The sequence below is a fragment of the Poecilia latipinna genome, unplaced genomic scaffold (assembly GCF_001443285.1).
Source record: "Poecilia latipinna isolate Pla-1442-1.1 unplaced genomic scaffold, P_latipinna-1.0 Scaffold58, whole genome shotgun sequence".
NCBI lineage: Eukaryota > Metazoa > Chordata > Actinopteri > Cyprinodontiformes > Poeciliidae > Poecilia > Poecilia latipinna.
In genome coordinates this window covers 572,025-584,550 of record NW_015112674.1, presented here as the reverse complement: position 1 = coordinate 584,550, position 12,526 = coordinate 572,025, and the positions used below count along the sequence as shown (strand labels likewise).

At 36.9% G+C, this 12,526-nt stretch overlaps 2 protein-coding genes across 3 annotated transcripts in view; both read left to right on the top strand.

Annotated features, from left to right (window-relative positions):
* The first annotated feature begins 218 nt into the window (after window positions 1-218).
* LOC106961773 (ras-related C3 botulinum toxin substrate 1-like) lies at window positions 219-4,560 on the top strand. Its single transcript, XM_015055762.1, has 6 exons — window positions 219-499; window positions 1,591-1,662; window positions 1,783-1,900; window positions 2,337-2,399; window positions 3,225-3,384; window positions 4,311-4,560. Exons 1-6 carry the CDS (start codon window positions 465-467, stop codon window positions 4,442-4,444), a joined length of 582 nt encoding a protein of 193 aa, XP_014911248.1. The 5' UTR covers window positions 219-464; the 3' UTR covers window positions 4,445-4,560.
* A 7,430-nt stretch (window positions 4,561-11,990) lies between these two features.
* LOC106961762 (ras-related C3 botulinum toxin substrate 1-like) overlaps window positions 11,991-12,526 on the top strand; it is a 7,225-nt gene continuing 6,689 nt past the window's right edge. Inside the window, exon 1 of one of the 2 annotated variants that reach the window (XM_015055743.1) lies at window positions 11,991-12,174. In XM_015055743.1, coding sequence (XP_014911229.1) covers window positions 12,140-12,174 — 35 coding nt within the window. In that variant the 5' untranslated portion in view covers window positions 11,991-12,139. The remainder of the gene's footprint in view (window positions 12,175-12,526) is intronic. The other variant, XM_015055748.1, reaches the window with a different exon arrangement.

The window sequence follows — 12,526 nt, the reverse complement described above, 5'->3', positions numbered from 1 at the left end:
TCATTTAAGAATTTCAACTGTATATTTTTTGGGTTGCCATACTTAGGTATTCTATTTTGGTTTTGAGGATAAAGGAAAACAATGCCAATGTTCTGAGAACTGACAATCGCTGTGTGTCACACAAAGTAATAACCACTAGAGGGCGGGCTTTGACCATTATTCGGCTCGGACCGGATAAGACTTCCAGGGATCTACAGTTTCCAAATCAAACCGTGGGCGTATTTTTCCTTCAATCTTGCTTCGATTTTTTTTTTTCTTCTGGGTGTTGTCTGTGTGTTTAACATATCTGAAGTTTCACTGGGGTGTTGCTCCTGACCAGACACGGACAGTCAGATAGTTCGTTCTATGTAGAATTTTTATAAATCACTTCGGAGTTATTATCTCTCTTTTCGCTGCACTTTTAGGCAGCACAAGCAGACTGCTTTAGTTTAGCTGCTGTTAGCTTGATCAGCTAACTGGGATCAATGCAGGCCATTAAGTGTGTGGTGGTGGGAGACGGGTGAGTTAATTTACGTCTCTATTCTCATTCTAACCTCAAATGTTAGAGTTTGAATCATACGTTGTAGAATTAAAGTTTAAAAATTGTGGTTTTTGGTTTGACCCAGTTAGCAACAGTTGGCTAGCGGCTAACAGTCCCAGATAGATTGACAGCTGCTGTGGTGGCTGCTGTCCCTCCAGCTGGGTCACAGATTTAGCCTCAGTCAGATGCAGCATGCTACTTTATACCTTTTAAGTCAATATATTATATTATATTATATATATATACTCCTAACGTTTGAGTTGCATCCACTTTATTAAGTAAAAGTGGGCGACTAGTAACATTTTAAAAAATAAAAGCTGAATGTCAAATTCGTGGCACCTGACGGAGTATGAAAGGAACTTAATCCAGTATCACGTTTGTAGGTTAAAAGCATCTAATCTTTTCTTAAGCTGAAATTCTGAGACAATTTATATTGCCAATATATTTAGTTTTTACATATTGCCATAAAACATTCATGAGTTTTTGAACATTGTTCTGACTGTTTAGCGGTAAGAATAGGTGTCCGATAATGGGCAGAAAGTCATATTTATTACTTTAAATGCATTTCACTCTAAAAAATAAATTGCACTAATAACCACAACAATAACAAAACGGAGAGATGTTAGAATAATGCCAAAATAAAATAATTTTAAATAGTATTTATTATTATAGGTAGGTTTGGGTCCTGAGAGCAATAAGCCAAAACGACAAAAAAAAAAAAACCTGTACGTTTTGCATTTTTCATATTGTGTAAAAAAAAAAAAAAGGTTTAGGAGGTTAAATGAAAACTCAGCAGAATGCGCCATTTGTTTTCAATCTGATTGATCGTCAGAATCATCACTAAAAATAATGGTCCGTTCCAGTCCTAACCTGGAGGACCAATCCAAGTTGTGTTTCCCAATTCCTAGTCTCTGACTTCTGATGTGACCTGCTGATTCTCTGGAAATATATTTCCTCACTTTGTGATAACAGGGTGGTGAACATTGGAGGTAGAATTAGAAATACTTTTCACTGCTTATGAAATCCACTGTTCTTACTGTAGCCCTCTCTCTCTCTCTCTGCCTCCTCAGGGCTGTGGGTAAAACATGTCTGCTCATCAGCTACACCACCAACGCCTTCCCAGGAGAATACATCCCCACGGTGTAAGTCCCACGCTCCTCTGCTCTGGTCATTCTTAATGTGATGGACCTAAAATGTGTTAGAGTAAACTTCTGGTCAGCAGGAATGTGCTTGAAAGCTCATTTTCAGCTCTTTCCTCACAGATTTGACAACTACTCTGCTAACGTGATGGTGGACGGGAAACCAGTGAACCTGGGTCTGTGGGACACAGCAGGACAGGAGGACTACGACCGGCTGAGGCCGCTGTCCTACCCTCAGACAGTGAGCGTACACACAGCTCATCTCTGTCCATTGTCCTGCACAGATCTGTATTAGCTAGCCGCTGCCAGAGCGAACACTGTCTTCACTCGGAGTTATTTAACAAAACAAAACAATCTCCCTCTCAGATAAGTACAGTGACTAATATACAGTCTGGAGAACAGTAAGATGGAGTAAAAAGAAGCTCTTGTTTACGCCGTTTGTCTTCACAACAATCTGGTCTTTGTGCAAGAGACAGAGAGAGACAGTCACTTTGTATTTAACCAATATAATGAGTCCTGATTTGTGCTGTTATGTCATTATTACTCTATTCTATGTATTCTAACTCAATTAACAACATGATTTGTCATGTTAAGGTATGAATACTTTCAGTGATGTTTTTAGATCAAGTTTTTAACCCACTGATTTTTCCCTTTGTTTTTTTTTTTTTTTTTTCCAGGACGTTTTTCTTATTTGCTTCTCCCTCGTCAGTCCAGCTTCCTTTGAAAACGTCCGGGCCAAGGTAAGAGGAGCTTGGGTTGCGTTATGGATCTAGGCTGCGCTGATTGCAGTTTTCTTAAAGATCATAGATCTTTAAGAAAACTGACCTGACCGGTGTCATCCAATTTTGGATGACACCGGTTTCTTTTTATATCTCAAAAGATGTTAAGTTAGCCCTCTCTCACAGCAGCTTAAAGGGGGACAGTGCGTTTCCATTGAACATAATATTGCGCAAATTGGAATTATGAAAAAAAATCCGCTTGATGAAAACTCGCCAATTTCGAAAACCCCCCACATTTTCCTATAAAAAGTCTTTGTGTAGGGATGAGGTGGTTTTTCAGCCCTATTGAAATAGATGAGTTTCACAAAACTGCAATGGAAAAACTTTTTCCTGCATCATGAGTCATGTGATCATCAACCAGATGTTACTACTGGTGAAAACAACAAAGAAGACGACAGGAAGTGGTGGCTGAATTATGAATATGTTGGTTTACGTCGGTCACTGCTGTGATTTTTAATGACTTGTCGTGTAAACAACTTACTCACGTGTGATTTTAATTTAATTTCTTATTTAGTGGAAACATCACAATTGCAAAACTGTGTTTTTCCGACATTAGCAGAATATAGACGAATGTTGTAAACATCGGCCACTCTCGCAAAATTAAGGAAATCAATTTATCGGTGCACCCCCAATGAGAAGCAAAGCATGGAGTGTAGCTTGAGATGGTAAATTGATATTTTAAGAGAATATTGGTAATGATGAACAGACATGTGTTCGGCATTAATCGAACAATGGAGCACCCTCATACTTCCTGTTCTGCAAGTGATTGCCCGTGTTGTCCTGCAGTGGTATCCAGAGGTCAGACACCACTGCCCCAAGACGCCAATCATCCTGGTGGGCACCAAGTTGGACCTGAGGGATGACAAGGACACCATTGAAAAGCTGAAGGAGAAGAAACTCTCTCCCATCATCTATCCACAGGGCTTGGCCATGGCTAAGGAAATAAGTCAGTTTTTGTTTCACGCATGCCCAGACCAATTTTTACTATCATATTTGTCACTACTGAGCCAGTATTTACTCAACTTTTGACTCAGATTTGCATCAATGACCCATAAGTAACATGATTACTTTTGGCATTATCTGCACTGATGATTTGCTCCCCTCAGTATGCTGGATGCTTAAAATACCTTTTTATTATTTCTCTAACCCATTGGAAGCTTCCAGAACTTCAGCTCTAGACCATTTGTTCATCTTTAAATATTAAAACACTAAGTGATGATGGCTGCACAGCTAAAGTAACTTATTTAGTACTAATGCAATAAAACTCTGTAAAGTCCACACCTTTGACCCCATCACACATGAACTATTCAGGATGACACACACACACTTAAGAGACACAAAATGAATTTAATTTAATCCTGTAAACATTTTGCAATAAGCAACTGATCAATTAATCACACGATAAATTAAAATGAGCTTAATAATTCCCATAAGATGATATTTTTTTGAAGGGCATTTTTGTTTAGAGGCTTCATAATCCATTTTATTTATGCTTTTGTTTGTATATAAGTTTTTATTTTAGTTTTATTTATTGTTTTGGCTGCTATGTTTTACTTTGGATATTTAAAATGTCTTCCAGGTTCAGTGTTACATGTTCTTTACCAAACTGAAGTTTATTAATATATGAGAGGGCAAACTTTGCATTATTCTGCCATTATCAACATATTACTTGAAAATGACCACAAAATAATATTATCATTTATCGTAATAATTACTGGCACAATTTATCATCCAGCAACATTAATTCCTGCGACAGGCCTATAGATCTGTGCAGCTTGCTGCTTTTCCAGCAATTATTATGAATGTCGCCCGTTTCCTCTACCAATCTGAGGAATATGCTAATAGTTGGATTGTGTTGCTGTTTGAAACCAGGTGCAGTGAAGTACCTGGAGTGCTCTGCTCTGACGCAGCGCGGCCTTAAGACGGTGTTCGATGAAGCCATCAGGGCGGTCCTGTGCCCCCAGCCCACCAAGAAGCCCAGGAGGAGGAAGTGCACCGTACTGTAAGGAAGACCCGTCCGGATCAGAACACACGACCAGGATGAAGGAAAAACAGACCACAGGTTCCTACAACTAGCTTTTCTACCACGCCGGATCAGAGCTTTTTGTACATAGGAGGAAAATAGAAAAGAAAAAGGAGTACATTTCCACCTAAACTCTCTGAAATTTTGAGATTAATCTCAGAAATTTTCTGGAAAAAACAAAGTTTGAGTTTTAAAAGTTGAACATTATCAACTTTTGAAACTCAGAAATGTCCACCTTTTTTCTTGAAAATTTCTGAGATGAGTCTTGAAATTTTCTATCTCCAATGGCCCTGACTTTGTATTCTTGGAAGCGGTATTATGTCTCACTTCCATGTGAAAGATCTTCATAGATCTCAGTACAGCTTCTTTTTTCCCCCTTTTTTTAATGAGTGGAACCAGATGTTTGTGTGGTTGCTGACATCTGGCTCTTTCAGATCCATTAAATTTGAAAAGCCCTCAGGATGTGATGGTAAGAATACAATTGGAAATTTTATGAAAAATATTAATGTATTTTTGTCATATGCAGTGAAGAAACACTACTTGAATGTGGATTTGTCATATTACTAGATTTTTACAGAAGGTCCAGTGCTTCACTTTGCCCTGAACACTAAGATTCCTGCTGCCTTTACTGAATTTTACTTTATGCAAAAATGTTTTTAGATACATTTTTTTTTTAAAAATGTCACTTCTTTTGCTAGCTGTGCTTGACAGACTGGTTTGTTTACATGACTTCATTCAGATGGAGGTTGCAGAAACCCAGATTGCTGATCGTATTTTTGTTTTAATGTTTGTTTTTCTCACTTGGGGTCGCACCGATTTACTCTCCGATCTTTAAAAAGCTTGAACTGCCAATTCCAGTTTTGACAGATAACAATTTGTCAATTGTCTGAAAAGTGGTTAAATATATAGGTATTCATATAACAAAAATCAGCTGATTTTTTTTGAGGAGGCAGATAAGATCGGTTTTTCATCTGAGTATCGGCCACTTTCTCAAAAATCTAGGAAATATGTGACAGTTTATCGGTGCCCCCTAATTTCAACATGTGAAGGACATGGCAACGTCACCCCTAACCTGCAAAAACTGACAGAAGGAAAAGGAGTCCAACTCCTGGAGGACAGTATTTTAATTGCATTCACTACATTTCTTTTTTTTATTATTATTATTTCAGACATATTTATGTTGTCATGAAGGTTTGCAGTTTTTCATGCTTTATTCCAAGTTACTGAAGTGAGTCAGTGTTGTAATATCTGAAGGGTGGAGCTCATTAGTTTTGGGCACTTAATATTGAATAAAAATTAGACATGGGTTGGTTGGAAATTCTCAGACTGATTCAAATGACCATTTTGTTGCAAACAAAAATTACATATGACAACAAAGCAGTTTTATTCTAAGATGTTGCACAACATTATTAATCAGACTTTGAGCAGAAATCCAGTTGAAAGCTGAACTTTTATAGCTTTATCCCAGCTGCTCTTCAGTAATAGTGGGATTAAAAACAAGCTGGTCAATGTGACTGTCTGCTTGGCTAGCTTGTTGACCCAAACTGTTTTAAAGCAGCATTGACTTCATAAAGGTGCTCAGTAGCGCCACCTGTGGTTCCAGCTCAACTGGGGTCCTTTTTTCCTGCCAGCTAACCCAACAACACAGCAACACGTTGGGGAGGGGGCAGTGCTATTGTGTTCTATTTCACCAAAGAAAACTCAGGTCACAATCACTTAGCAAAAATGACTCCATTGTAATTAGAAGAATGGCTTAATAGGAACATGTTTTGCGGTTTTTGAAACTATAATTTTTCTAAACTGTAACCGGCCCATGCCTAATGCTGCCCAACTGATACAAGAAAAACTAAACTAGTACAGGTACTCTGAAGAGCCATAAACTCTGGACACTTTGTAATCGTTTTCAGTACAGCAGTATCTTTATGTAGTGTTGTGGGGTTTTTTTAAACAAATAAAGCATTTACAAAGCTCTCTTGGATTTGTGTTTTGTTAAAATATTACAGAATTCTTCCAAAGAATATTTATTCCAGATCCATATTAAATAATACTAGTAAATGCATCACCAGCTTGTAGTGGCAGTATGGTGTAAACTCACATGTTCTCCCTAAAATGAAACTTCTTTATTAAGAATCACAGTAAACAGATTGGTTACTCACATTTACCAGCAGCAACACCAGGTCAGAATTCCAGAGATTCCTTAGGCCACTGTTGGCAGTAAATCAAGAGGAAATCCTGATCATTCCTGTAACAGTGCATAAACCAGAAACTCCACAACAGTTCACTTAGTTTACTGTCCACTTCAGACAACACAGGGACTCTGGTTTACTTTACCTCCTGTTAATTTGTCCAGGCTAACGCACCATATAATGAATGGCATTAAGTGTGTGGAGGTGAGAGACGGGCAAGTTAGATTTTTATTCTCACTTTATTCAGTGAAGTTCTAAGCTTCTCATTCTCACTTTGAGTCAATACTGTAAAGGTTTTATCTGAACATTTTAATCATTTGATAATTTCTTGATTTAAAAGCAATTCTGTAGAATAGAAATGTTATCTTTCTTTCTAAATTGGGTTATAGATTAATAGTTTCAGGTTGCAGGTTCTGTCATTCCATCCTTCCTTCCTTGTGTCCTATGCCATTTGCTTTCAACCTTTCCATCCTTGTGTCCGGCCTCATTTTATTTCCATTGTTTCTTCCTGATGTCCCGTCTCTTTTCCTTTCTATCCTTAATTAGGTCCAAGCAGCAAAGTGCTGTGAAGGCCTTTTGTAATCACAGGATTTCTTATTTTTCTGACATATTCAAAACCTCAGCAAACTTCACCCAAAATTGTCCCCAACTAAAATTTTGGGATTCCAGTGAAACCGCAAGTGGGCATGGCCAAACTGTTCTAGATTCTCGAGCGCAAGAAAGGGCAAACTGCAGATCGTAGATATCTCAAATTCAGTATGTAGGCAGACACCCTCCCCCCCTTCAAATCAAGACAAAAAGCCTCCTGGAGGTACAGGGAGGCAGCCATTTTGGGTCAAAGGGCAAATTTTGGCCATTTTTCATTTTTACACACTTCGAACTTTAACAAACTCTTCCTTGGGATTTTGACCTATCGGCTTCATTTTTGGTCAGGATGCAATCAACAAGAACTGACAGAATTCCAGTAAGTCATTTTTGAAACAGAGTGGCAAGAAGAAGTTGAGGAAATGATTGTTCGTTTCTTTTAAGGTGGCCTGTCAGCCTCCCCGAGTCTACTGGTGACTTTTGGCCGGACCGGGCAGACCACAATGTCATGACCCGGGGAGCCACAGTAAAGACAGAGGTTGGAATATATTAGTTTCTCCAGTCTATAACACGATTATAAAATAAACTCAGGCACCACTGTTCCTATACTTTCTTTTCTAACACAGTAAATGCTGCTTTGTAGCACATATTGTCCAAAAAACACATTAAAGTTAAAAACAAAAAATGTTAGAGCGTTAACATAACTACTTGCAAAACACTACATTCAGTACAAGTCCAACAGAGTTTTCAATAGTTTACATTGAACTGTAAAAAGTTTGTGTTAAAAGACATTTATGAATATTTTTTATTTTACTTCTTAGGACGTGTTTCTGCTTTGCTTTTCTGTTGTTGGTCCATCTTCCTTCGAGAATGTTCGTGCCAAGGTAAGAACAGCCTGCTCTCTGCAACAAGGCCAGATGTTCACATCTGCTCACAACTAAATAGGAAAAAGGGCCGTTGTTGACACGACCCAACGTCTACTTGAGAAATAAAGTTAATTTATATTTCTATTTTTGTAACATTTCTCCGTTGGACGGAGAAATGTTTTTATTCTTTCAGATGTATTTACAACCTGTTTTGTTGTGGTTTCAAGAGCTGCGACACCACTGCCCTATGACCCCAATTATCCTGGTGGGCACCAAGGTGGACCTAAGGAACGACAGTAAGACCATTGAAGCTCTGGAGGAGAAGAAACTAACTCCAATCACCACTGTGCAGGGCTTTGCCATGGCAAAAGAAATCGGTCAGTTTTTGGTTCTCGTATTTTCTGTTTAAATGTATCTAGGCGCTACAGAAGAACTAACGGGCCAGAAAAAAAAAAAAAACACAAAAACTGAAAGGTCCATTTTTTTTCTTTTTTGTAGGAAAGGAATGTTATTCTTTGTAGATCCAAAACTTTAAAATAATTTTGCATGTTTTCTGTATTAAACAGTTTTTGAATTGTTTTAGGCTCAGTTGAACAATTTTATTGTCAGTTATAAAAACAGGATTTGGTTCACTTTCTTTCAAAACCATTGCCATATTTAGCCAAGTTTAATTAATGAAATAAAATATACTGCTCAAAAAATAAAGGGAACATTTCACTTTAATTTTGTGTGTGGCTCCAAATCCAGGCCTCCATTGGTTAATAAATTTGATTTCCATTGATGATTTTTGTGTGATTTTGTTGTCAGCACATTCAACTTTGTACAGAACAAAGTATTCAATGAGAATATTTCATTCATTCAGATCTAGGATGTGTTATTTGAGTGTTCCCTTTATTTTTTTGAGCAGTGTATGATTTGGGTGGCTTTTCATATAGATGTGTGTTGTGTGTGTCCCATGTATTTGATGAATTGTGGGGACCATTTTCCTGACTCATAATTACATTGTGGGGACCCACTGCTTGTTGTGGGGACCGAAGCCTGGACCCCACAAGGAGAAACGTTGTTTTTAGGTTTGGGGTTAAGCTTAGCACTGAGGTGTGAATTGAGTTTTGGTTAGGGTTCGGCTGTAGAAATGAATGGAAGTCAATGGAAAGTTCCCAAACAAACCTGTGTGTGTGTGTGTGTGTGTGTGTGTGTGTGTGTGTGTGTGTGTGTGTGTGTGTGTGGGTGTGGGTGTGTGTGTGTGTGTGTGGTTCTACTTTTTAGAAAAGTTTGGTTGTAAAAATACTAATAAAATTTGTGTTGTCTAATGTTTTCCATCTTGAGAAAATTATGTTGGTAATAATTTTATCCATCTAACACCCTTGTCCCTTAGTGAACTTTTCTTTTAATATTGGTAAATATTGCCTATTTTTTCTTTCCTCTCTTTCTCATCTGTTCTTCCATCACTCTGTGACTTTTAACATTTTAGTCAATGTCAGATATGTCTGTTGTGACTCTGTCTGACAGGCTAAGCATTACATGAATGGGAAAGAAAGTTCAGAACATTTAGAATATGTTAGTCCATAATTATTGCACTACAGTGTGGTATGAATATTTGAGATATATTGTGCAGCTCTAATGATATCAATTAGGCCTATAAGGTATTACAATACCTCATATTGTAATACTTTTTTATTGGTACAGCACCAATAAGAAAGTATTACAATGGATTACAAAATCCATCCATACATTTTTTGAACAATGTGATGCATAGATACGATAACAAATTTTTTGTGTATGTGCTGAAACCAGGTGCAGTGAAGTACTTGGAGTGCTCCGCTCTGACGCAGCGCAGCCTCAAGGCTGTGTTTGATGAAGCCATCAGGACGGTCATGCTGCCCCCCAAAGTCCAGAAACTCTTATGGAGATCCATGTGGACCATGAGTCAGAATTCCCACAAAAATGATTGTCTTTAGAAACAGAGAAGATGTGAAATTTCATCTTAATGTAAAAATAATGTCCAGCTGTCCTTTTCTCCTGTTTTCTGGTTGCTTTGGTCCTTTCAAACTGACCAAGGATGTGATTTATTTTTCTGCTCTGTTCCCAGTTTTCTTTTAGGTCCGACCTAAAAGAAAACTGGGAACAGAGCAGAAAACAATTTATGAAGATGGGAGATATTGAATTCGATTGTCCGAGGATTGTGTGTGGAATACCTCAAGGGTCAGTACTGGGACCAGTTTTATTTAATTAGTATATAAGCAACATAAGCAAAGTGTCTAATGTATTAAAATTTGTGTTATTTGCTGACAACACAAATATTCTAGTCTCTGGTAAAAACTTACCTCAGAAATCAGTGAATTAAAGAAACAGTTTGACAATAGTAAGTTATCACTAACTTATCACTAAAATCATGGTTTTTTGAAACTTTCAAAAATACTCAAATTCAAGTTCAGTCAGAAGGTGTAACTCTGGAAAGGGTATATGTTAATCAGTTTTTTGGTGTAATAATAGATGACAAAAGTTGGAAACCTCATATTAAACATTTACAGAATCAACTATGTAGAAACATATCAGTCCTGGCAGAAACTAAACATATTATGTTTAGTAAATAATCTCACATTCTATATAACTCTCTGATTTTGCCATATTTATCATATTGTTCAGAGGCGTGGGGAATTAATTACAAAAGCTGTTTACAACCACAGAGTATCCTACAGAAACGAGCCGTTAGAAACATCCATAATGTCAGTTTTTATGAGAACACAAACCCTTTACTCTGAATTCTCAAATCTGAACATATGGTGACGTTTAAAATTGCTCAAATTATGTTTAAGGCATCTAATAAACTGCTACCTGAGCTCATCCAGAACATTCTCTGAAAGAGAAGGGGATTTAACTTAATGGGTTAGTCAAGCTTAAGGATTCGTAGTTTATGAACAACAAGAAAGAGTTTTTGTATTTCAATTCATGGGGTAAAATTATGGAACAAGTTAAATGAAGAGGTGAAACAAAATCAAAAATTAATACAATTTAGAAATTAATATAAGGCCATTTTACAAAATATAGAAATATGGGTGAGAGATGGCACTAATGTGTATGTAAATTGAGGCTAATGCATATGAGTGTGTGGGTGTATATATATATATATGTATGTGTGTATATATATATATATATATACACGTATGTAAACCCAGATAAAACGGGACATTAATTAACCCATGTTTATTTTTTATTTGATTTAATGAGAGTCCATCTGAAAATATGGTATGAGTTTATGAGGTCAGAGTTCATATGTTCCTTACTCCTTCCTACTCCTTTTCAAGCATGTTAAGATTATTGTAGTACAAAAATGTATTTTGCATTCCTTGTTCATGTGTGATTTTATTCTTCTATTATGTTTGAAATAAATAAATAAACCTGAAGTCACTTTTTTCAACATTTTAGAGTCTTTAATGGAAGTTGTAGTTTGGAATCCATCTGAAACAAACTGAGCTCAAAAATACTTAATTAATCTCAAAGGAAAAATGAAATGTTACTCATAGTTACTCAAGTTTCTTGTTACGGAGGTGGGGGGGGGGGTAACTGATTACTGGTTACTCCCCCAGTAATCAGTTACTAAAAAATATCATAAAATCTAGGCTGGATTAAGAAAAATGTATTATGATAGAAAACAATGAAAAATTAAATAAATTGCCACACAGAATCAACATGTTCACATCATGGAGTCTGATCACACATTGGGCCACATTTGTTGATCTTAGCAATATATCTCTCTCACATTCATATATTCATATATTGTTGATTGCAACTGACAACTAATGAAAATGCCAAATTCGGTGTGTCACCTTTAGCAGCAGCAACAGCTGGTCAGAATTCCAGAGATTTCTCAGGCTGTTGTTGACGGTAAATCAAGAGGTTACAGGAACTGATCATTCCTGTAACAATACATGAACCAGAAACTCCACAACAGTTCACTTAGTTTGCTGTACACTTCAGACAATACAAGGACTCTGGTTTACTTTACCTCCTGTTAATTTGTCCAGGCTAACTCACAATATCATGAATAACATTAAGTGCGTGGTGGTGGGAGACGGGTAAGTTAGATTTTTATTGTAACTTTATTCAGTGTTTGAGCTAGATTCAAAGTTAGTGTGCTATTTGAAACATCACTTGTGGTTAAATTCAGCATGTTTGCATTGATACAAACCAAAAACATTTCCAGTCTTTGTAAACAAGAAGACTTGAAGGAAAATTCTTGTATGTTCTTCAGATTAGGCAGTTGATGTTCTAAGCTTCTCATAGTTTTACTTTGAGTCAATATTGTTAACAGTTTTTCCTGAACATTTTAATCATATGATATATATGATAAGTTTTTTTTAGAATTTGTTTTAAAGTACTTGTGCTGACATACAGAACATTACACGGCCAGGCTCCTGATTAACTTTT

Coding starts and splice junctions, on each gene's coding strand:
- LOC106961773 (XM_015055762.1), top strand. CDS start 465: ATGCAGGCCATTAAGTGTGTGGTGGTGGGAGACGG. Junction 1,901..2,336: donor CGCTGTCCTACCCTCAGACA/GTGAGCGTACAC, acceptor TTTTTTTTCCAG/GACGTTTTTCTTATTTGCTT. Junction 2,400..3,224: donor TTGAAAACGTCCGGGCCAAG/GTAAGAGGAGCT, acceptor GTTGTCCTGCAG/TGGTATCCAGAGGTCAGACA.